Source organism: Photinus pyralis, unplaced genomic scaffold, assembly GCF_008802855.1.
Source record: "Photinus pyralis isolate 1611_PpyrPB1 unplaced genomic scaffold, Ppyr1.3 Ppyr1.4_LG5, whole genome shotgun sequence".
In the NCBI taxonomy this organism is placed as follows: Eukaryota; Metazoa; Arthropoda; class Insecta; order Coleoptera; family Lampyridae; genus Photinus; species Photinus pyralis.
In genome coordinates, this window is record NW_022170596.1 from 2,928,591 (window position 1) to 2,955,724 (window position 27,134).

Here is a 27,134-nt window from a genome sequence, read left to right on the forward strand (position 1 = left end):
TTGATTTTAACAAACATTCACAAAAGTTTATTTTAACATATAAACACTATTAAAAAGTACCTACAATAAATCTGTAATTGACAACCAGAATGGTTCCTACCGTGTTTCGTAAACCATTACCGCCAAAATGATGAATCATGTGGATTTACAGTTTTCTTTGGTATACCCAATTTTGGAGCACACTGAAAGACAGAAAGAGTAAAATAACGTGTACTATACCAAACGGCGTTACTTACTCTCAAACTCAGGATCATACTTTAGTAGCATTTCAGCAAGTAAGGCTCCCGGCAAATGAGGAATATCTAAGTTGCCATAGTACGCTTTAGGTAACAGCTCTGGGGAAATGTGAGAATGAAATGATGCTATATCGGTACCGTGAAAGAATATCTAAAATGCCGAAGTTAAATAAATGTTTAGTGTGGGCAAATAGTTTGTTCAACTAACCCGTTTCCTTAATTTTTGTCCTATAAATGGTTTAAATATTGACCATAGCATTTTAAAAATAAACGGTTGGTTTAAGATGTGTATCCCCTTTAGCCTTAATGATGTGCATTCCTAGAAGAAAAAAAACGTGTGTAAGCAAGTTATTCAGAAACAAAGTAAACTGTTTGAAGGTCAGTTGCGTAACTAAGGTGCCGGTTTTTTTACTTACAAACTAATGTATAAAGAAATTATTAGGTAAATATCGTTTAGCAAATAACTGGTTTACTTGCAGTAAGTAACATTTCTTGGGATAAGAAAAAAACCGACTTTGGTGGTTTAGTCAAGATCGTTTCCAATCCAACGTGGCGATTACATTTTGAGTATCCCATGGATTTTAAAAGTACGAAATTTATGCGCAAAACGAAGGTGGCAGGGTCGCAAATTTCCGTTCCCTATACAAGATGGTGATCGGTTGCACGAACTCGTATAGGATATGGAAGCAGTGAATGTTTTTACATATCCTTATCCGATTTCGTGATTTGCTAGCGGAATATAGCATATTTGATAAACAGTGTCAAGTTATAAAAGTGAAGTGAAGAAGACGCAAAGAAAAATGTAGAACTGCGAACAAAATTTAGACCCGAATTTTGCAAAGAAGATGCAGTTAACTGGATCAAAGATTATTCAAAAGTTACAAAATCAAACTGGATTGTCCAACGGAATTACCAAGATCCAAAAAAAATCGAAAATATTTCATATTTTTCATTATTTTTTGCCTGTATCCAAAATGCCCTTTATTACTTGGTTCCAATGTTTTGAAAATGCAAATGAGGATAGTGCAATGTTTACATTACACATAATTGATCACGATCACGAAATCGGATAGGATATGTAAATACATTCACTACTTCCATATCCTATACGAGTTTGTGCCACCGATCACCATCTTGTATAGGGAACGGAAATTTGCGGCAGGGTCGCCATATTGACCTTCCATCATCAATACAACAAATCGTAGTACCAACGATTTTAGGTCGGCAGGTTTGTCTCCCAGAACTTTTTGGAATTTATTTTTCATTTTTTTAATTCAGTTTTGTTAATCACCCATTTAGTACAGAATGCATTGGCTATTCTTTATTTGTATTTTTTTAAAGGGTCTTAAAAATGCATGCTTCAAAATAGTACCCCATCTATGCAACGACACGGGGAAATAATTCGTAATTGGATTCTTTTAAAAACTCTTTTTATTCCCCTCTTTCATATAACCCCTCCTTCGACATCATTACCTGGCTACGGCCTTGTCTGGCTAGACTACTTCTCGTGATTTGCTATAAGAAACGGCCCTTGTTTAATCAACTAACGAAATACGCTAAAATAAAATGTATGTACTTCATGAAAATTTATATTTTTCATTTATTTATTTGGAAATAACAATTGTGTAGGTACACATAACACAACAAATGTACCTAAGGTTAAGTTTTAAGTTACTCTATCAAAGTGCTACTCGAAGTACCATTTTACCCCTTAAGTATGTCTCTTAATGACACACCACAACACTGGAGGAGATAATCACCCCCAAAAAGTTAATAAACCCCTTCACTCCGTATAATTCAACAAAATGATCGCGCATTCCCAGACATGCTTCCTACAGATATTTGCATCATTCAGTATTAATGTTTCTGTCATACAGACCAGGGCTCTCCAATTTCAAGTGTTAAAAAAATACACTTTGGAGGGCCGCATTATAAAACCTTTGTATGCAACTTTATCAGTGATATTGTGCATATTTCGTAATTGAGGAAGATTTATACATTTTAACAAGTACGATATCTCCGCAATCGTTAGTGCTATAAAAAAGTAATATAGACATATACCTACTCTTTTTGTGTCAAACTTAAAATGGTAAAGTCAAAATTTGGGAATATTTGCTTGGGGGAAAATAAAAAAAAATTCACAATGACCCTATATTTTCTTAGTTACAAGAGTGTACCAAGTGTTACCAATTTAATATGCCAAATTTATATTCAACGTTTTTACGGCCTCAATGTATTTCCTCCATAAACCCTTTTAGTTTAGATGTACCAAGTTGAGTATTATAGGTTTCATTTACGATAGTTCTTTATTTCCACCGCTAGAGGTCACGCTATGTGTCTTTCTGCACTTCATTCTATCCCTTTGTTTTACGTACAATCTGTATTTGTTCCTTTCAGAGAAGATTCTGCACTGCATTAATATTGGTTACTTTCAAATTGTTCATAATAAGCAAATACTGCTATTTGACTTATAGTAGGGGAGCCCAATACGGGATTTTGGGATTTACTGGGGCGGATCAGATTAGAATAAGGTGGGTTGACTACGTGTTGAAAAGTGTGCACTTCTATAATCTGACAATTTGCGCGTGACGTGAGGGAGTGGGAAGGCCACAAATTTGCAAAAATAACCGTACCATGTCACTTTCGAGCGCGCTGGAATTTTTTTTTATTTTGAAAGAAATGATTCAAGAATAACAGAAGTAATATGATCGCGGACCAACAAATCCCCCTCCCGTACAGCGGCCCCCACCATGCAAACCGGTAGATTAATCTCCAATATCAGAGACACGTGTGGCATATGCAGTAAAAATATCTGACGAGCTCGAGTATGTTCAAGTGACTATTTGTTGTACATTATTAAAAAAGTGAAGAGCCCCCCCCCCCCCCCAATCTCAGCGGTGGAGGGATGTTCATCATATAACTTTTCTTTCTACCAACTAATCTGCAACGTTCCATAGATCCCTACTACGACCACTTAGCATCGTGCACTCAAATTACATTACCTTTTTCGACAATTCTACACCTCGAGATTTGGGTTTCTGAATTTCAACCGAAACCTGTTGGAGATGGCTGATTTTGTGAATTACTGCGATATTTCTGATTCTACGTACATTATCTTTTTGTCCTTACCGAAGGATTTTGACCGTTACTTTTGTTACTCCGAAGATTCACTCACCTTAGTTTTATTCAGGGTTTTATTACATTCTATCCTTCAGATTTGTTTGTTATATGAAGGTATTTAGTTACCTGTGCTTTGTAAATTAGCTTTTGAAGTCGAGATCTATGATCTATTCCGAAACCGATATCGGTGATTTTTATTTACGTTACTTGTGTCATTACGAAGAATTTGTTAGTGCAAAATTATTTACATTTTGAATTAATTAGATCACTCGTGTTTGTGTTGTTATCTGTCACAGATAAGGCAGAAAACGCCCTCCCGAATTCAAAAGGCCGTTGCGAGCTGTAGTTAGGTAATAATAACATATCTATTTTCGACGACTCCATGAACCAAATTATGACCTATTTTGAAGCAAAAAATTTATTTTGCGACCGTCAATTTGACTTTTGCAACAGTAAATCCACTGCGAGTGTCATTTCGAATTTAACCAACATGTTTTTAAGCTAATAAAATGCGTGTTGCACTTTTTTTAAAATTTGACTAAAGCTTTTGACTGTGTGAGTCACTCCATATTACCGAGTAGCTTCCAAAATGTAACTTTTAACTTATAATTGCGACCCCCAGATGCTGGGCTTTTCCAATGATATGTAACTTATCGTAGAACTCCATTTAAAATTTTAAGGATTGTGGTGTGCTAGGCGATGAAGAAATTAATGAGGAAAATGGATTCCTGGAATGCAAAATTGACGTGATTTTATGAAAATTCACATTTAACTGCCCGATAATGAACATCTAATTATTGATGCAATTAACGTCTAATGAAACATAGATAATTAATGTTGAGTGGGTAGTTGATATAATTACGCATACCTAATACTACTTGAGTGCCCTCTTGCTCATCTTTGGTTCTAAACTTACCTTAGGACACTTCTTTATTAATTTTTTTTATTCTATCATAACACACAGTTGTGAAGTCTGAAAAATTTCATAAAACCTTTACCTGTACAAACTCCAGCACCATTTTGGCAAAGCTAGGGGTAAACTGCCAAATTTGATTTAAGCTCAACCCGTGCATATCAAACAAAACGTGGACGCCAGCAACTTGAGTCATAGGCTCTATCAAGCCTACCTCCATAACCAAAAGTACCGTCCTAAACATATCTATAATGGACACGTTTTTGACATTCCATTTTCCTGAAATAACAACGAAATACATAATCCGGCACAAAATCAAACCACCTACCGATATCAATCACCATCATGCGACAGCCGTGATCAACTCTAACAGGAATAAAGGCAATTACATCATCCTCCAACACATGCTTTATGGTTATTGGCATCAAATTAGATGATAATTCCGGATGTTTGTATCTAAACTTGTAATATCTCTTCATCTAGAAGAAAACGATTTAATTACCCGTTTTTTTCAATTAGCACACTAAAATACCAGTCGAAAAGCACTCTCCGGATAAAATTTGCATGGTCGTAAAAATTTAATTAGATAGGCGGTATCGTCCAAAGGAACGTTCAGATTTTCTTCTCCTAAAACGAAAATAATAGCGTTAGTTTTGAATGAGCTGAACGGAAGCACATGCATGATAAATGTTAACGACAGACCTTTCCTTGAAAATGAATTGCGAAATAAAACTTATTTATGCGGGTACTAACTACCTACATAATAAAAATTAATTAACGTAGTTGCACAAATGGTCATTTGAACCAACACTTTAACTGTTTAACCTGTAGAAGAATGAAGAATATGTTTCCTACCAAGATGGACGGCAGCGAAACGGGCCCTTTCTCCTTTTTGCTCGTCTAACCTACTCTTCCCCAAGAATCATTTACAACAATAAATAAAACTAAAATAAATCCACCAATTTTCTCGGAAATGAAGGCATCCTTTTCTCGAATGTTCATCGTTAACCTCCCAAAGTTAGCTCGCAATGGACCAATTTTTTTAATTTCTAGCGAATAAACCTAAATATCTTACATTTGTATTCAGATGTTGTGCTTTTCATTCGCAATCCTGCCGCATACTAAGCAGATCAAGAACAAGATGAACTTTCTACATTCTTGTAGAGAATAAAAATAATATTATAGAGCCAATAAAACTATTAAAATCCTTCCTTTCGTTTCTATACCTAATGAAGCTATGTGAAAAGAACAATAAATAACATTAAAAGGTCATAGTAGCAATATCAAGATGGAATATACGAGTAAAAATGCGTCAAGTTTTTGTTTTGGGAAATGGGCTGCAAAAACTCAACGATCCTGAAGATGCCGATTTTTTACACTTCTGAATGTTCATACAACAGCTCTTATGGAGAAGCTTTATTGCCCCGGAAGAAGATTGAATTCCCATTAATGGATGTTAGTTTTCTAATGGTATACGAAAGTCCTGCATTAAACCGGCAAGGTCGTGCAGTTTAATGAAAATATCAACGTGATAGGAAACCCCTCCGTTTCACGTCACCTTCCAAGGAACAAAAGGGCATTGCTGGACTGCCGAATTTGGAGATTTCATTCCGATTATTTGGATAAATATAATTAACCGTAATTAGTTGAATGGGTTAACAGCCTCCGATTAAGCCTAGATTATATCCGTAAGGTGCGCTCTTAAAACACTTGAATGTTGACAGAGTCTCGTCTGGGAAGGACGTAATTAATTAAAGAAGTTCCAATTGTTGGATTTAGATAACCGACTTGGAATTTCTTACGTTCCCTCCATAGCATAGCCGAAATTTATATAAGGTAAACGCTTAATTTAGGGGAGATCTTTTGCATTTAGTAGTTTAAGAAAATTGCTGTGCGCCTTCAGAATATTTTAGCACCGTCTATAGATTTTGACTAACCGAAGCCACAATTGTTGCGCGAACTTCCGGCGAAAGTTCGTCGCAAGGTTATTATTGCCCAACGTATCCAACGGTTTCGTTTTCTAACAAAAGTTTTCTTAGAAAATGATTATCCCTTAGGTTATACGATGTGTCGGATGTTTCCAATGTTATTAGAGGAAATGGTAAAAAGCATTTACGCAGTGAAAAAGAACTAAAAGTAGTATTATCATATTGGTAATTTTTTTTTAACAACTGAGCAAGAACGCCATTTTGCTGTCACCTTTTTAATATTATTATTATTATCCCTCTCTTGTTTTGTGCCCTCAACAGGCTTGCGCCCAATTACAGGAGTGACCCGCATAATGCTTTTATTAGAGGTGCCTCTGCAGAAGGTCTTAAGCTGTTCTGTATTACTCCGGTATTTACCTTACAAACTAACAAAAAATAATTCGGAGTAGTCGGAAGAATGCTCGAAACTGTCCTGAGGAAATTCCCGTCTCTCTCACTGATGAAAAATTCTTACCTCAGCCGAGGTTCGAACACCCGACTTTCGGCTTTATAGCCCAACGCTCTACCATTGAACTACAAAGTCGGTATACCTTCGTTGGAGAAAGGTAGATTTCTATTTCAAAACGTATTTATGAATTTCAGAATGAGCTCTTCATAAATTCCTTGTAAATTACCTTCACAATAATAGCACAACCGGCTTTATGGTTCAGTGGTAGAGGAGGACTATAAATCCGGAGATCGGGTGTGGTTGAGGTGAATTTTTGATCTGTGACAGAGATGGGAATTACCTTAGACCAGTTTCAAGCATTCTGTCGGATACTCCGAATCGTAAATACTCCCGAAACAGAAACTATACTTGCAGCAGCCCAAAACCGAATGCCCGAACAATTCCTCTCTAACTTAATCCATACTTATCTCTTGAATTAACGCCCCTTTCAAATTACTTCTAGCATAATATAACACAATAGTAAAACAACGCGTTTGAATTTTGGTTAGTTCATATTTGTGATTGCTAGATGTCTCACGAGTCGGTATATTTGTAAAGTGGTGTGCGTCCATGATACAACATTCGGTGTTACCAATTGTAATTGAATCTTCCCTTCAGTAGATGTCGCTGAACCCAGTACAGTTAGCCATATGAAATGTGTTTAACTTCAACAGAGTAATATCTATATTACACTGGCTTACTGTAATACCACGCCAGGTGCATGCTACAGTTATCATTTATTTTTATAGATAGAATATCAATTCCATTTAATTCTTCGTTCCACCATTGAATAAAATTTTTATTCAATGGTTCCACTCATTTTAGTACACGTTTACGTTCCATTAAAGGTCATTATGGCAATAAAATATATAGGGAGTTCTTTATTATTAAAAGAGCTCCTATAAGCGAATTCATGATTTCTGTCCGTCTGTCAGTCCGTCTGTGTACCTACATGATAACTCCCGAACGATTTCGAATTTTCCAATTCTGTTTTCAGTAATAAGTAGGTAGACAGTGGTCAAGCGACTAAGTGATTAAATTTTGATCAATACTCGTTAACCGGAAGAGACCTTGTCGCTCGTTGTCTATATTGGTTTAGTTATTTCCTTTTCTTCATCATAAAATTATATTGGGTTGCGATTAATACATTCAACGACTAATCATAAATAAAAGGTGCTTTTATCTATGATCTATGACGAATAATAAATTATACCACAGTATAATACATATGATTATAGAGATGTGCGGTTAATTGATAAAATGAGTGTTGCTGAAAGAGGAATAAGTACCTACCGATAACAATTTTGTTAAAACCCAATGAACCAAATGGCCATGAAGTTGTTTCGGATCAGACCGATTCGGTCCCGGCGCTCATTTCGGTCCCCGTCGTTTTGGTTCAACAATTTAATTGTGCTGAAACGCGAACTATTTTTTCTCCTAAAACGCAGCGTGAAAATTGCATGTCCCGTCGAGAACTGATTACTTCACCAAACTAACAGCTATGGTCAGTAAATTATTTTACAAAATTGAGCGTTTGCTTTGACACCAAATAAATAAAATAAACAACACCAAACGTTTTAAATTTTTAGTTATTTGTACAACTAGACAACTAATTTTAACATTGGAAATGTTTATGGTTTCGTATAGGTATGTGGTGGTATATGTGCACAAAGTTACGATTTTCGTTCACGCACAAAAAACAATCGCCGCCATGAATTTTAAGCTACACTCCACTTAAATTTGTCGTGCAAACGTCCATAAGGTCCCGTTGTACAACGTCAGTTTAAACTTCGGTTTAGTTTAATTGACAGATTTCAGAAACACGATTGGTCAACATGCGAAATATTCGTTCTTAACGTTTTGACCTCAGCAATAGATTATTATATTTCTACCATGTACCATGAAGGACCAGCCCCTCCTTCCCCCAAGTCTCCATTTTGATAAGGCGCGAGGAAGAAAGGCGGTTTGTAGAAAATAGAGTTCCTTCGTCGGTAATTTTAATTAGATCGAGTGTCTTGAAAGATAAAACGAAAGCAGTCTCGAAGAAAATCTGTAATTTATAGAAGCTAATTGCTTTCCATTGGACCTTTCATAAGAATACCATGAAGGGAAAATCGTAAAAATCCGGCCACAAATATTAAAGATAGCGTTGCACGTGTGCAATCCATTTTTGACGTGCTACTTCAATTTCAGTTTATAAGAAGAATTTCAATGCTTTTCTAAATAAGAAAGTTGGAACTGCGCATGCGCAAACCTAAATTTTGAAACTAACGTTAGATTTTCCTTTATTCCAAGCACCTATGTACCAAATTTCACTTAAATGCTTCCGTAGATAAAAAAGTTGGCACTGCGCATTCGCAAAATAAAATTTTGAAACTGGCGTTAGATTTTCCTTTATTCCAAGTGCCTATGTATCAAATTTTCTATAAATTCTTCCTTAAATAAAAAAGTTGGCACTGCGCATGCGCAAAACCAAATTTTGAAACTGGAGTTTGATTTTCCTTTATTCCTATGTATTAAATTTCATTCAGGTAACTACTTTTATAATTAAAAAAGTTTGCAATTCGGTTTATAAATGGTCGAGATGCGAAAAGAGCACTGTGAATTTTGAATCGTTTCGACTCAACTTGTGGCATTGCGTATTATATGGCTAAAGCTATGCCCATATTGAATTTCATGCAATTCAGTTCATAACTCACGGAGATGTCAAAGCGATCGGACATTTCTAAACAAAGTTATCGTTCACACGGACAGATAGAGGGACAGACAGACAAAGGAACAGACGGACAGACCAACAGACGGACAAAGTGGCCACAATAGCGCATTTTTTTTATTTTTGTGGAAATGCGCTAAAAAGTAAGTCGAGTAACTTCAAAGCATTTTCCAGACATTGATCAGTACTTTCCAAAAGGCCATAGCTATGTACGCTATGTTTTTCTTTACTAGAGGTATCTGTGGTTAATATTTCAAAGATATATCTTCATTAACTATGCATGCGCACATCTAATGTTTACAATATGAGATACGTTTGCTTTTACAGAAGCACCTGTGATAAAAATTTCCAAAAAATATATCGATAAATAAGACAGTTGATATTGCACATGTGCTCATTAATCTGATGTTTACAATATGCGATACGTTTGGTTTCACTAAAGGATATTTGGTTAAAATTTCAAAGAAATATCTCCATAAATAAGTTAAGTAATAAGTACATTGCGCAGTCCGCGCATGTGCATTGTGCATATCTGATTTTTCCTATATACGATATGTTTGCATTTACTAGAAGTGTCTGTGGTTAAAATTTCAACAAAATATATTAATAAATAAGAAAGTTGATACTGCGCAGCCTGCGCATGCGCACATTACTCGTCAAGATTTTCTTGATTGAGGTGACAGAGCTATAAGCTACCGAATGCAAAAAGAACGAACTAAATATTTTGAAAACTGTGGGAATAGAGGCCGCGGTCGGACAGACGGGCGACGGACAGAGAAAGTGGCTGCAATAGCGCACCCACCTTCCTTGGAAAATGCGCTAAAAATATAAGCGGATTATACAAAGAGGAACAGGAACGTTATACAATTTTCTTGATTCGGCATTAGTTTTATTTCTATTCGAGGTGCTTACATACAAAATTTCATTTCCCCATCTTAACAAATAAAAAAATTGGATGCGCAGATACAAAAGTTGGGGCAAATTTTTTATGCATCTGCGCAGTTTCTTGAGGTTTAAGGAATATTACTAACACAGAAAACCGGACATTCATATGTACAAACAACAAAAATTATAAAAAAAACCTTCTTTTCAGGTGTGGGCAGATTTTGGGCTGTAACTTTTTATTCCGTTAGTTTACTCAGCTGAAAAACAATGGCGACCTTTCTTATAACCTTAAGAATATGTGTACCCATTTTCAAAATTATCGGACAGACAGACAGCAATACAAAATTATGAACGGTCTCGAGGATCGTTAATAAGTAATAACAAAGAATCAACGAACTCGTTAACGATAAATAAAGTATGGATACGTGCGGATGCAAGATGCAAGTTTAAAAATGTAGTTAATGTATTTACGAGTACGACGCTAAAGTAAATCGATTACAATTGTAATCAGTAATTAAATACAAATTTTGTAAAGTAGGTACCTAATCAATTACTGTAAATACTTTTATGATAAAGTATTTTGTAATCAGTATTCGAATACTTTTTTGAGTAATCATTCCAGCTCTGCTTGTAAGTATAGTGCTTGATTATGACGATATGAAATAGGAATACGATATGGGAAGAATATTTAAACTCGATTACCGAACATGTTTTGTATTTTCCCGCTTCGATCGTTCCGTGACAATAATTAAGGTAGTTTCTAAGACGGGCATTTTCAGCTACTCTCAACTAGGTGGCAGCATATTCCGGTACATCTTTTTACAATTATCAAGAATTGGCGCGAACCGGTTGGCTTACTATTTGTATTATACTATGCTTCTAGTAACTAACAATCGGAATCGTTTTACGTATGCAGGTTACATAGGCTGTTCCTTGAAAAATCACACACTTTTTGGCGAAACTGCACTCTAACATTACAGGTAGGGAATGCAATACCGGGATCCCGCAGCCTTTTAGCGGGATTAATCCCGTACGGAAATGGAGCGGGATCTCGCTGGAATTGCAGGATTGCAGAATTTATGGACCAAGCTTACCGCACCATACATTAGTAACTCTACGAATTTGATCATTTCGCACATTTTTGTTGTTAAGTTCATGCAATAATTACACGCAAACCTGTATCTGTTATTATTAACAGCGAATGAGTGCGCAAATCGATCTTATTTTGCTACTGTTTTAAAACGCAGGAACTGTTATTCTTGTAGACAATATGTCGGACTCGTCGATTGTTTATAAAAGAGTAGTAAAGTGGCTGTATGGAACTATTTCAGCGAATATTCTAGAAATCCAGATAGAGATGGAGGGGCCATAAAAGATTACTCACCGGCGACAAGAAAAGACGGCAGATGTGATGCATTCTTTCCGCGAAATAGAATGTGTTTTCTTGATCTAACGATTTCCGGAACTCATTATGAGGCCACCACGCTATAGAATTTAAATACGTAAAAAGAAAATCATCGCTAACTATGGCATCCACGCAAATCTAAATTTAGCAAATTCTGAATTTCTCAATCCTTCCTCTCAGCTAACAGGAAAATAAAAAATCCACTCCATTAGAAAGTCTCTGTTAAAGCCATTACAATATCATTTGGAAGACAGATGGAAAGGAGTAGATATGGAGTATTAGGTGTGGTGTAGACAGAATTGTCAACTGAAACTAATTAAAACACACGGGCATCTGTTGGCTTTATCTGACAGATAGATCCGCCAATTAGGTCTAACCGTCATACACTGTATTATTGTGCTAATGGAGACCATTTTGAGCATTCAAAAAATACATGCTATACAATGAAAATGTGAAATCTGTAAAATTAATTTACTTCTTTTGTCTTGGGTTTTTCAAATTAATTCATAACCGGATCACCAAATTTTTTTGGGGATTCCCGCAAAGGGAATTTTATGACCTTTAAAATGATGTGTTACACGATAGGGGAGGAAAGGTGCATATTATATTTTATTCTCTCTCATTATCAAAATTTACGTTGTCACTATAGGAGCGGCCGGAGACGTTGCAAAATGATTTCCCAAGAAACTAAATACGGTATAAATAATACAATATTTCACAGTAGATATAAGTATTGCGAAATTATTTATATGAAGTTGGCGGATGTGAAATAAATTCCCCAAACTGTAGGCATGAAATACAACGGAAAATCACAGTTTATTTACTTACGCATGTTTCAAGCCAAGGTCGGATATTTCATTCAAAATCTAATTTGAATCCCATACAGGATAATTGCGTATCTAATTTCAAGCGAGTATTTGAATATATTCAAGAATTATACAACCTCACCTTCAACTAACAACTAGGTATTCAATTACTAAAAAGACGTCTAAAACGATAATTCCAAACTCACCCTTTAATAAGGTCCTTAGTTGCTCCATAGCACTCTCGGCAACTTCAGGTGTTTCCCGAAGTTCAATACGTGATCTTTCCCGCCATTCTTCATTTAATTCTTCTAAATCTAATCTTAGTATATGCTCCCCAAGTTGAACAAAAGGAACCCTGTCCGGTCCAAATTGGATAGTTGGTGCCATCGTATACGTTTCTCCCCCAGAAACTGGAAGAATAATTTCATTCTATAGATACATATTTCTGGCAACGGGATGCACTATACTTTATCGCACCACCTCCACTAAGATAGTGATTTCCGCGCGTTAATTTCGGTGAATCCTAAGAACAAGTCAATTAACTACTAAACAGCATGGTATTCAACAGATTCAGTGGTATAGCCGTCGACTAAACCTGTTTCTTGTAAGGACACTTACAACTTACTGGCTATATTACCACTTTGCGCTTAGTTTTTAACATAATTTTAGTATTGTTGTGCAAGAGTGAATATTTTGTAAACAAATTCTCTTTTACATGTATTATAATGACATCGTTCGTAATATTAACGGCTTAAACCATTTAACATGTAAAATCTAGAATGAGTTAGTATCTACTTATATAAGCGAATTTGCTACACGCAACATTAAAGTCATAATTGGCACCTTGACACTACCCGAAATCTCACAAAGGTACAATTACCGTTTGACGCAAGAACCAAAGTACTTTTGTAATCATTTAGAATAAATCAAATCACATAAAATTTTCCCACATTAATAATAGCGCTTCCTTCTCAAAACTGAAATTTGGAGACATGGCGACATGCCTATAACTGCCAAGCATTATAACGATCCAAAAATATTGAAAATTGCAAATTTACCTGTTCATAAGCAAAATGGACTGGTATAGACCGATGCATGACGTAAAGGAGGCGGAAGTACCTACCATTTTCTAAAAACGATAGTTTAACAAATGCATGTTTTAAGCATAAAGTGTTACAGCACCAATAACTTGTACTTATAGTGCATTTTCTGACGAAAGCGATAAAGTCGAAACTAGGAAGTATAGGTACGTGCAAAATCATGTTTTGAAGTTTGCCGGTAATTTGACCAACAAAGCAACAAAAATGATATCCATATCGTCGAATTTGTTATTGAATACAACATGGAGATTGTAGTAGAAATTAGTGAAATTATTGCACGCAGTTTTGCGAAAACTAACCTGGGAACGGACTTCTAGAAAAAACTTTGCTTATCAGATAGGGCACCTTCGACTAAACTGAAGTACCTGAAAATGTGCAAATTACAGGCACGAATCTTTGCATATGTAAAATTCAATGAAAAAATATAAGGCTTCAACATACATCTCCGGAACAGAAGACGAACACCGTATCTATGTCTTTCAAGCCCTAAAACATCAATACCCTTGCAAGAAGGGTGGCTGACGTTCTTGGGAAAGTATATGTCCAGTAATATTGTGTTTCTCTACAATCTAGTTTGTGACCTTTTCTATTCCGCATTCTCACAAATAAGTAAAAGCTCGTATATATAGATTCTTGAATAATTAACTGCATCATTTGTTTTATTCGCAATTTTCACATATAATTGTGTTGGAAATGTAACTCCGTATTATACAGTTATTTTTTCCTGCACACGTTTCCCTAGGGCCGCAATAATAAAAAGTCATCTGTGTCAATGAAAAAATTTTCTACTTCTTCGTCCGGCGTTCAATGGAGTTCCATGTGTGAGCAGGGTTGTAGGTTTTGAAATATCCGTCCCTTATACAATAATGTGTGCCGAGTATTCAACCCATAGGCTTTTATTGGTGATTAGAGCAGCTCGTCTCATCGATTACAACTAACAAAAATGAACGTTCCACGGAAAAAAGAAAGAAGTTAGAAAAGTATATTCCAATATGCAGGAGTTCCCAAAAGTCCCGGGACGGAGCTACAAGTTTCAAATGAGTGAAGAAAAATCTGAAGCCTTCGGGAGAAATAGAAGAATAATGGAAGTAACTTCAGATAGATTTAGCTAATTGAAGAAAACTGACTGTGCTACGGACATACCAGGAGAGCGGATAATAACAAAATAGAGTTCCACGGGAAGGCGGAGTAGAGAATCCATTCAAAAAAAAAGGAATGGAAAGTATGAATAATAAAAGGAAGACAATTTAGTGGGTGATATTACAAGTAAAAACGAATTAAATAATGTGACGTAAATTTAATTACGCGATTTATTTATTTTACAATTAATTAACAATAAATTTACAACAGTCTTGAAATGAATTGATATATAACTGTTAAAATATTATTTATGACCCACATATACACATTTATAACAGCACAAACTATTCATTACTCCAGCGTTGAAATTGGAACTGTCCTGAAACGCAATTCGACTTGCTAGGATTGTCTAAATGAAGATGTATTTTTATTTCAATAAACGATCAGGTGCAACAGCACATCCATATGGTACCGATTTAATACGCATCAAAATAATAATTAATAATAGACCCTTACAGGTACATAACAGAAAAAATGAAAAATATACACTGTGTCCCAGATAAGGATGTCTGTCATGGGGATCTAGGAATCCATAGAAGATACGACGATGGTCAAATTAGAGAAAAGATGTGCAATTATGGAGATATTATCATGCTTTAAAGAAAACTAAAAAATTCATCATCAACATTATTTTTTGATATGGCCCGTAAAAAAAGTACTTATTGTATTGAGTGGCATTTTTTATTACGAATACGAGATACGACACATCCAAAAAAAAACAAAAGTTGGAACCTGTTGGTTTCAACAGGATGGTGCACCCGCCCACGACGCTCAAATCGTGTATAGAAAAAATTTCATAGAAAATGAAAAATTTGTCCCATAGGTATTCTCGCACCATTCGGGTGCACCATCCTGTTGAAACCAACAGTTTCCAACTTTTGTTTTTTGTGTGCCGTAGGTAAATAGTTGCATTAGTAATAAAAAATGCTACTCAATACAGTTTCCTTTTTTACGGGCCATATCAAAATAAGGTTGATGATCTCTGCGAAACGAAACGTTGTACTGAAAATCTCTCAACGATGTCTTGTAGAGCTTAAAAAGTGGCAATGAGAAGGTATTTTTTTAATTTTTTTGTTCAAATAACATCAGAATAAAAACGCATCGGCAAATTTCGGTTTTTCTTGCATATCTTCGGAAGAAATCGGAATTTTCTAGTTTTCTTTAAAGCACGATAAAACTCTTTAATTGCGCATCTCTTCTCTAATTTAACCATGATTTCGAAGATACTCTAGATAGCCATTCTTATCTTGGACACAGTGTGTATTGCTGTGGCTGGTATATGGCACTTCAAAAAACACGGTAATCCTATATGAAAAAATTGATTTTACGATATAAATTCCAAAATTGTTAAAAATCCTTGTTATTGGATAAATTAGACCACACAGTGGACACAGTGTGTATTGCTGTGGCTGGTATATGGCACTTCAAAAAACCCGGTAATCCTATTTGAAAAAATTGATTTTACGTTATAAATTCCAAAATTGTTAAAAATCCTTGTTATTGGATAAATTAGACCAATTCGATTTTGGTAGTAATATAGAGCTGGTCCATTCGAGACCACCTAGATGAAAAATAAGATTTACTTATTTTTCGACAAACCTCATATAAATTAGCCAAATCGTTCCGGTGTAAAATTGCCTGCCGAATATAAAAATGTAAAAGTGTACAGGATGTGCCATTTCAATTTAGAAAACCAGAGTCACTTCCAGTTTTTCTTTTTCAAGACTTTCGATGATCACTCAAAAAATTGCTTTGACTTTAAGGATTCGATTATAAAAAAAGGCACTTATCTTAAACGGTTTAAGAAATGAATTTTTAAATCTCCACATTTTTGGAGAAAAATTGATATATGTCAAAAACTGACAGATAGCTATTAAATCTTGAATTCAGAATAAAAGAGTGCACTTAGACAAAATAGAAAATGGTATGTTTCTATTAAAAAACAAGATGGCGCCACCAAATTATTTTATTTCAGTTCGAAATGGTCGATTGTGACCGTAAACTAATTGATAATTCTTTAAAAATTCCGATATAATTTCTCTTTAAACATCAGGAGTCATAAACGAAGCTTTATTTCTGTAATCGATCTTACATCTCAAGAACAACATATATTTTTTCAAAAAGAACGCAAACACGTCACACAAAAAGTCCTCCACAATAACAACATTATGAAACGGGTTTTCGTTATTTGTAAAGGTAACATTTATAACATTTCATTATAATAATTAAGCAAATGTTACATCATTAACTACTGCTTTTTTATTAATGGAGCCAGTACATCCATTAAATTAACAAAACACTTTTATGATCTTTGTTAAGATTGCAATGGTCACATCACAAAAACAAGTGAATATCAGTTTAATCAACAAATTAACCTTTCTTGGCAAAACAACCTGTATATTTTCTGTTATGTATAATATTTAGCACACATTACCTCTTAATTAATAAAAGAATTACACGTCATTATACAATGTAGACTAATGCATGCTCGTTAAAAAAACCGGAAAAATAGTAAATAGGTAACTTAGGTACCAACCAGTATAACAAGTAAAAAGTGTAATCGTAAGCACATTTCAATGATTTCCGTATTTAAACTAAATAGTTGGTACTTGTAAGTATTTGCAAAAATTCACTTCTTGCCAAAAAAACCTACATATAAATTATAAGTTTCACTATTTGTTCCAAACGCACGTGATCACTGAAAATACATGAAATTCACTTCTTAGACATTAAGTTTCTAACGCTCGTTGCGTAAATAGTAATTTCGGGACCCCTTGATCAAAATACGGGCAGCAAAACGCATCATATTCACTTCTTAGACTACTGGATAAGGATAACCAGAGATGTGTCTCGTGCAGACGTTCCACTTGCCCTATTCCGACACTTCGTTTTCAAGATATGTCTCATCCTTTGCCTTTGTGAGTATACTCCTCCGACAAACCGTTTTCGGGATATTCAGGTTTAAATGTTTGATATCACCAATGGATATACATTATCTTCTTGACGACGCCCTAATGTTTCTTTGTGATCACCCTCCTCCGACAATCCGCTCTTGAGATATAAGGAATTATAACCGCGATCACGATAAGGGGTCGAGGAGAAGGACTTATGGTTGGTAGAAATTAATTCCTTCCATTGGGACCTTTCATTAGAGTACCATGAAACTTAAAAGCAGCCCCCCCCCCCCTCCCTCCAACCCCTAGTTTGTACAAACCAATTCATTTCTATGGGACCCCTTTCAGTAGAATACCATGACCACCACTAAAGGCATGCGTATACCAAATTCGAGGCCAATTGGTTGTCGCGTGTAAGAGTTATGCTTTATGTTTTACTTTCAAAAACAGTATATTATGAAGTAATTCATGGGTGAGCCCCCTCTTAAGAGACCAAAATGTAATGGCCGTCTGAAACACTTTCAAGGTATAAGTTACCTATTGCAAAAAAATCCAGGACTCTACGACAATTTCTCTAAAGTAGTTCAAAACCGCAGAAATGGGTCCCAACCGATAATGAGCTAAAAAGCCAAAACCGAGAGGAATTTTCAATCAAAAGTCATCAAATAACGAAATAGAATTGTTAAAACTATCATTCTTTTTTTGATAATAAAAATCTCACCTCTGGCTAAGTAAATCTAGGTAGTTGATCTAGTGTTTGTCCTACTCCATGAACCGCTCTCAACAAACACTTATGCACAAACTTTCTTGAAATTAAGTCATCGACTGAAGAATTAAATTACAACCTTCTCGAGTGGTGTTTGTTATGTAGTTGCATATTTATTACATGCATGTTTCAATCGTTCCAGTGCACTAATGAGAACATGTTCAGTCAAGAGCAAAGCATATAGAGTATAAAACTTCAGCCGAACGTAAAGGTTGCCTTTTTCAAATTTAGACACAATAAACATAATGAACTGCACGTTGTACGTCATTTTAATCACGTAATAACATTACGGTATTGCGATACGTGATATGCATTGCACTGAACAATTAATCGTACAAGAACACGCAAAGCGAAAGATTTACAAACATTTGTTGGCAATGCGATTACTTTGATGTCGTTCATTATGGAAACTTACGGTGAAACCTACTTTTAAAAAAGGACACGCGTATTTCATCTGATGTACAGATCGTTTTCAGTATGGCAGTTCTTTTCAAGTCTAAAAATGGTCCTTTTTCGCTTTCAATCTAAATTGAACGAGGGTGTTATGTATACCGGGTGTTACGCGAGAAAAGGGACAACATTTTACTACATGTTTCTTGGGTGAATTCGAGTCGAAAATCTTCTATGAACATGAATCTGCTAATGCTTCGTTGTCGAGATATGATTTTTTTAATTTAGAAAAAATATTGGGGTAGAATAATGGACGCCCACAGGACCGACAAACAAGGAAACAATAACCAAAAAATTCAATACAACCCTCTCAATAGATAAGATAAGAAATTTTGCTTCAATCCAAATGTGAAAAATAGAAGATCGGGAGCAGGTTGCAGCGTCTAGTTATAGGAAAATTTATAAAATTAGAAAAGCAACTAATGCACCAAGATTGTAGCTACATCGGCATATGCCATAGAGCGCAGTGAGAGTGTTGCAATTTCATTACTGGCAGAAGAGTATGCATAAATGTTTAAAAAAGTGGTTCCATAATAATAGATGAAGAGTTCTCTTTTTTAGCATGCTCTCCATATGATTAAGTTGGCGAGAAGCATTAGGAGAACCGTAGATATCTTTGGCCAAATCATGCTTTCAATTATTACTACCAGGTCCACGGGCTTTTCCACTTCACAAAACGAGAAATTTGTTATTCTGAAAGGGTAACATAAAAAATAAATCGACCGTTTCATCGCCTAAAACATACTTTTATTTTTCATCTGCTTTATAATACCTTGTGGTAGCATAATTTACCTATTAACCATCTAATGCTTTAAAGTATTTAAGTAAATAATAGTAATTATTCAACGAGCATATACCTATAAATGATGGCTGTTATTCACGTAGGTGAATTTTATGATACGATACGATTATTCGGGAATGTACCCTTTCACTTTGCCTTTCAGAAATGCTATAAATTGATTGAATGCCGATATGTTGATGTATTCTTTAATTCGGCCATAAACAGTTAATTAAACATTAGTCAAAAGTTATTATTATTCATGAGCAAAACTTACCAGTCCATGAAACTAAGCTATGAAGACCGTTTCATTAACGTGTATTTTCAAGTTTGCATTTAAAAAAAATGTCGTGTGGTCCTTTCCTTTGTGATCCTTTCCTTTCGGAGTAAAGCAAAGTTTCTAAAGGGGGTGCCAACATAACGCACCCCACTTCACAATCGGATTGATTTGAAACCTATTGTTCTTTTAGATCTAATTTTTAATGTTTTCGAATTTTGTTCAATTGTGAACTTTTTCATAATTATGAATTTTTGTAACACGTTCACCGTGTCTACTTATTACTTACCTAATATTATGTGGTGTTAACAAATTATGCAAACTTCAAACCGCCAAGATAATTTATTTTCTAATTTTGTCAATATTGTAATTAGCGCCTCTTTTTATGAGTAAAAGCCCACTATACTCTTCTAATCTCTCCTTCCTCTTTCGGTATCTGAACTTTGAAGAATGGTTACTTTACAGAAAAACACGCCGAGAAAAACACACCGACCCGAGGAGGGGCGCTCTCCAGAATACTTCCAGAAACGAACCTGGTTTTCGGGAAGTTCAATATGAATTTTACGGGTTCATTCATGTACCCGCGGAAATCGTTGGTGTATCTTAGATATATTAGACAGAAAATAACGGTCTTCCCTTTTTAGAGTTTTGCAGTGCGCGGCATATTGCAAATTCCTCGGAATCAAGGGTTCATAATATATAATCCCTAAAATACCGAGAACAATACTAATGTGCAGAATGCACAAAACAATTATATATAATTTCTTTATTTTATTTTTTTTCCATACGAGTACATATGTTGGTGGGCCACCAACGGAAAATTTTGACTTTCTCCGAAACGAAAGGCGCACAAAGCCTTAGTATTAGCGCACAAATCGGCACAAAACTATAGTACCACTGTAATGTCGATACGAGAATAATGGCGTTCTACAATAAAGTTGAACTCCCAACGGAAAATTCTGATTTTCACTGAAACGAAAGACGCACAAAACTTGTGGATTGACGCACAAATCGGCCCAAAATGAGCACAATATTTTGGAGAATTGAGGTGCCGATTGAGGGGTGCTAACTTAATCCACTTGCAAAAACGTCGCTTTTTAGTGCAAGAGGGGGTGAAAAATAAATGTCTGTGCATTTACTTAAATTTTAATCTATGCTTAAATGTTTGGGGTCGCAATCTGGTCGTCCTCGAAAAAAAAAGGCTTTATAGTAATACCCAGTCCGTTAACTCTCCCATCCCCCTCCCCACTTCCCCGCTTACAGTAATGATGGTCCTGTTATAAAGTAATGCGCTTGCTTATGCCCTTAAACTCTTTGCGCCATTATTGCTTTTTCTAATTCCGAAAATACATTTGGGAGGGGCCAAGTATACGGAGCCCCCCCCCCCCCCAACTAACCACTAAGTATCTTTTCGCTGGTATCTATGCCACTTGGTAGTTGGTACATCTGGTTCGGCTCTTAATTGCGACTAGTGTTTCCAAATTTTCGGAAAAATTGGTCTCTTAGGTAGAAACCTGTGTTTCTTCAGAAAAAATCCGGAAAAATTGGCAACATATAATTTTCTATCTTTTCGCATTTATACGTAAACTCTCTGGTTTGAATCCGGATTCGGGCATGGATATTTGTAAATGTATAGTGGGTTGGGTTGGTAGAGCACCCTTGGCTGAAACCCCGCCACTCAAAAATAAAGACAAAAATAAATAAATAAATAGATAAATAAAATTGAAAAATTTATCGAATGAGCCGAAAGCGTACACTTGTCTTTGTGAGTATGACTTTTTTTACTACTGTAATTTAGGGGATACCTTTTGAAGTCTAGAATTCTTAATTGTGGATTCAAAAGCAGTGTAAAGGAAGTAGCTAACACAGTTATGTTACTGGATATTCCAAATTTTCCCAAAAAAACCTAATTTTTCCTTACACCCGAGAAAGAAAATACAATTTGGTACATGAACGTGGTACGTGGTTTTAAAACCGTTAAGTTAGCCGCCCCTCTCTTCTATTTTTCTAAAACTTCTTATGGCTAAACAGTAAGGGCGCTAACTTCAATTCAAGTGGCGCAAATGAACGAGTAACCAGATGTACCAGGTGGCATAGATACCACCGACAAAGGGAGGGGGCAAGTTAACGAATATTAGTAATACTCTTGGTACATTAATAACTATTCCGCTCCTTTGGATCACCGGATGCTGTACCCACAATTAATAGAGTAAAAAAATTGTAGGTTATCATTTCCTTTTGTTAGTGCCCTACGATTTCTAACAATATTTACACTTACAGTTTTCACCTCGGAGACGGATGCGCTTGGTTCACATTTCATCATTTTCCCTGTGTGAGCAGCCTCTTCCGAAACTCCGTTTTCGAGATATTCACCCACAAATTCGATCAGGATTAATGAACGCCCGGTACAAGGATGAAAGCGACCAGCTTTAGTGAACACCAGGTACATGGAGGACCCCAAATGGTCTCTTATTTACAAGAAAATGTTGCTTATGTATTCCTTTTCTAGGAGTGTCTGCCATGTCTGGTTGTTCGGTTTTCCAATTATTCGCCAAAAGCTTACGTCATTTGGAAGACGATGGAATACTAATACACAATGCTAATGTAAAACTAGGATAGAAACGAGCATAGTCGCCGTAGTAGAGAATTATAGTTAACAATGGCTTTTAACTGGACTCCCGAAGAAAATGTGTTGCAATCGTCCGATTGGGTTGTGTATGGTGTCAAATGAAGCGCGCTTAATTAACATGAATTTTAAGACTAGTTTTTATGATAACCGGGCGGCCGAGTAATTAATAGATAAGTTTTAATTTTTGGACGTGATTAAAATAGTACGCCGCGCCGGTCGGCTGCAAAACCCTGCGTTCCGTTTCCGCATTTTGGGAATTCTGTATATAAGGTAACAGCATGATTTAGAGTGAATCGTTTGTATTTGCAACATTGACGATGAAACTTTTGGCACTAAATCAATAGGGTTAGTCTACGAAACACCGTAAACAATATGTAGTACTAAAGCATATAAGTGGTTGTATACCAGAAGATCTATCGTCCCAACAAAGAAAGGTCTGACAACAACACTGGAATAGGATTTTTGTTAAAACCTTTTTTTTATATATAATGGAAATTTTTTTCGACATTTCTTCAGGGAAACCAATGTTTCCATTTACAGAGACGATTTTTTTTAATTAGGTAGTTACATTTACTGAAAAGATACATCATGTCTTAGTTTAATTGTTATTACAGTGGTAAATTGATATTTGTAAATAACACCGGAGTAATTATTGTAATTAGGTATAAGTTATTCAATGGTATAAGTAATAACCTGTATAACGTAGATAGTGACGTAAATAGATCATTCTTTAAGTAATGAATAATAGTAAGTATGTGTAATAAATGAATACCAATGTGTGTCATTTGAGCTTTTTAACTTTAATTTAAATTCAGGAAAGTTTTATAAACACAAATAACTTAGGTACTATGTATAAAAGTGAGATTATACTTATAGATTGAAAAAATGCAGTAACGTACATACAAGAATAGTTTTTTTAATGCAAGAGTGCAAATATACTTTTTCGTACTTCCGAGACTAAAGTGACAACTTCACTCCATTATGACAAGTACTGAAGTGTCACTTTTTGTCCCACCGGGATTAAATTTGGACGAAATCCCGGAAGGATGAAATTACTAACAAGGCAATTTCAGTAGATTGTTCCACATTTTGTATGCGGCACTACTTCTTGAACGCATCGTACTGCTGCTCATATTGTTTTTTTGGATTTCGGTGGTATCAATTCTTTACCTACTTTGGCTGCTTTTTATCAATATCAAATACACCTTTGTCACCCACGACCAAAATTATGACACTAGCAATGACAGTTTCCAAATTATTTTTGTTACCATAGCATAGGGTTTGTCGTACCAACGCAACGTTCCTATGGTAACTTGTGAAGCAGCGATTTTTTGAAAGAACGCGTTCTCTAACTCCATAAATATTATGTGTTTCAGTTTCGGAAGTATGAAAAATATCGTATATACCTTGCGACTGAACTAGTAGTCTTAATCCCTCAGGTAAATTATGCCATAAACTTTACCTTCGGGATTAAAAATGCTACTTCAGTCGCGCGGTATATAATATACTATTTTCTGTGACGGGAAAAACGTTTGACATTTTATCTCTGTTGACAGGTAACAAAATGTCACTTTTTATGAAATTACTTTTTTCCGGGGAAAAAAGTGAGTACTTTTTTCTCGGATATACTCGCATATACACATAAGTAAAGATAGATATTCAATTTTTGTGACGCTACTTTCACCGCTTATACTAACTCAGGTGAAGTCAGCGAAATTTCAGAATCGGACATTTTTTACTTTATATCATTCAATATAACTACTAAACAATCATTAAGTTCGAAATGTTTAAATAAAATGCCAATGTTACCGGCAAACTACGAAATCCGCAGCAGGCAAAGTTAGAAAGGGAACTCGACTTTACACTTCACCTGCCTCTCTTTAGGGATTTGGCGAAATGCCTAAACATTGAGGCAAAGTGAGAATTCTCGGTTATTTTCCACAGATTGCGCGTACAGCTGTGCCAAACGTAAAACCGTCGCTTTAGTACCTTCCCCCATTTGATATATTCTCCACAGTAAATCCAAAGCGTGACTCAACAGAAAACCCATAGAAGACATGCAGTCTAAACGTGAACGCAATATTTAGGGAGTACTTAAATTAAATCGCAATCGTCGCGTCGTTTACCATCCAATGGCAACGCTGTATGCGCAATCTGTGGGAAATGACGAAGCCTTCGCACTTTGCCTGCATGTTTGGGCATTTCGCGAAATCCCTAAAGAGAGGCAGGCAAAGTGCAAACTGCAGCTCCGTTTCTTACTTTGCCTGTTGCATTCGTCATTTGGCGAAATGCCTAGGCATTTTGCAAAATGCCGGATTTCGCAGTTTGCCGGTAACACCAATACTGAATTGAGAGATATTTGAGTGAAGGTTCGTATTGTCGCGAGTACAACAGCCTATCTGCAGTTTTAAACTTCAAATTTCTATAAATCGATACGAAAAAAAGGAAACTAGATTTCAGAATACCAATATACTAAATATAATATTTAACATACCTATTTTATATTTCAATTTGCAAATGTTTGAGTATTTAGATTTTTTTTTTACATTTTGCAGGATTTTTTTCGTCTTGTCAATCTTATATAAAATAGACGAATTAAACAAATCACCTTTGAAATGATTTGAGACGTACCATAAAAACGCATCTATAACTGTTGTAAAATAAATTTGCCACGCACCCACGGAAAACGCCTGTTTTCTTGACCCGTAATGAATTATACTATTTCTGAACCCCAAAAAATAACGCACTGCTTGAATAGGGCGTAGAAGAAGCGATTTCCATTAAATTTCATTCTCTTTTAGAAGGGGACTGTGGTTTAAATACACGGCATCCATGGACACAAAAGCGGAAATGAAGATCAACAGTTTTGCGAACGAATTTTATAAAGAAATGCAAACTGTTCTGCGATATTTTGTTCCATCATGATGTAGGAATTTATTTCCTAAAGAAAAAATCGAGACCTAATAAAAGGCTTGGGAGAAGTGTTTTCCAATTATTTTACTTTGCTTTTATCCAAAATATATCAAAATCATTATTTATGCATCAATTGTCTTGGAAAACAGGTGAAACTCTATTGATCGTTTACCAATGCATGTGTATTTTTGGTGACCAAAATATGTTTACCCAAAAGATGTCATAATAGCTATTTATGCACTTTTTTTGGGAGAAAAAGACCAAATTCGATTGCTCAATGCCCAACAAATAATCCATGTGTATTTTTAGCGACGAAAATATCTACAGCATGGAGAGAAATAGGTTTCCTTTTAGACGAACGCCTTTTACGACATTTATGACACCAATCCATAATAGCACATGTATTTAATCCTTTGTGTTAACTTACACACTTAACTTATATGAATGCCCAGAAACCTGATGATTTGAGCAAAATTCGGTAAAAATTACATTTGAATCACTTTGCCGTACCGTAAGTCTTTTAGAATGAGTTGTAGTCCTAGAGTCAAACAGTCCCAGCAAGCACCTTATATTATCCAATTGCGACAATTTGTTCAATCACTCACCTTGCAAGTATCGAAATTCTAAAGCACCTTGAATCCAACTGTGGCAGTACGTTATTTAATAGGTACGTTTGGGTTTGTTTTGTTTTTAAAATAAATTACACTTTGGGAATGAAAGAAAAGTGAGTTTAGAGTGTACAATTGCGATTAAAATGCGATTGCTAATAGATTCAATAAACATACCTTGCGGAAAACTAGTTCATATCAGAGTTCACATCATCACATACAACTACAAATGGGATATGAGTAAGTAAACATATCTCTAGGTAATTAAAACTGCGCGTTAACACCCAATATCAACTAACGATCTTAAATACTAGTAGCAAACTATTACCACATATCACAATGATACAGAATAAACTATATTAATGGAAGTTATATTTTTAATTCGTGGACATGAGTTAATTGCTGCTAATTTGTGGTTTGTGACTCATCGGCAGTCGATGGTGACAATTCAGTTGGTGATTAAAGAACACTCTTACCTTGCTTTACACGTACAGATACAAATAAATCATTCAACTACATTCAGCACTATTTTTTAAGTGATGGCTACCACAAGCAGGTACCCTAAATTGTGAAGGTTTCGTTATCATTCTGTATTCCTCTTCTATTGTATGCTTATTTACAGGAAATTGATGAGCATTGTTTACGTAAATATTCGTTTGGTGATTACAATTTCATAAACCACCGTGGAGTCGCGTGATTGTGTTTAATGAGGTTTCAATAGAATAATTTACCAGAGCACTAATAATTTTCCATTGGGGCTACATTGAGAAAGCAGCGATATGAAGGTACAGAAGCATTGAAGAAGTGCATGGGAAAATGGGCGCATGGAAAAAAATTAAAAGCAAAAATGACGAAAATTAAAATGTGACCGTTACCCGTAACTATCAAAAGATGGATAAATCATACCACCCCAATCGAAATTTTACATCCAAATTCAGGAAAGTGAGTAGGTAAATCCAAGTATGCCTCAAGAAACCAACTGAAATGTTAAATATGAACCATGTCAATCAAACCTACGAAGCGATGGACTTGAATTAAATGAAGGTAAATCGAAACTACGCTATGAAACCCTTTACATAAAAGTTA

At 35.4% G+C, this 27,134-nt stretch overlaps 1 protein-coding gene across 5 annotated transcripts; it reads right to left on the reverse strand.

Annotated features, from left to right (window-relative positions):
* LOC116172299 (alpha-tocopherol transfer protein-like) lies at positions 1-26,637 on the reverse strand. 5 transcript variants are annotated; one of them, XM_031489494.1, is made up of 8 exons: positions 26,525-26,637; positions 12,700-12,903; positions 4,802-4,896; positions 4,598-4,748; positions 4,355-4,548; positions 445-555; positions 237-387; positions 1-182 (listed from the first exon to the last, which is right to left on the reverse strand). In XM_031489494.1, exons 2-8 carry the CDS (start codon positions 12,878-12,880, stop codon positions 136-138), a joined length of 930 nt encoding a protein of 309 aa, XP_031345354.1. In that variant the 5' UTR covers positions 12,881-12,903; positions 26,525-26,637; the 3' UTR covers positions 1-135. The 5 variants fall into 5 exon arrangements, with proteins under 5 accessions (XP_031345354.1, XP_031345352.1, XP_031345355.1 ...); XM_031489492.1 differs by lacking the exon at positions 26,525-26,637 and adding an exon at positions 26,226-26,362; XM_031489495.1 differs by lacking the exon at positions 26,525-26,637 and adding an exon at positions 26,046-26,184.
* Positions 26,638-27,134: the final 497 nt, after the last annotated feature.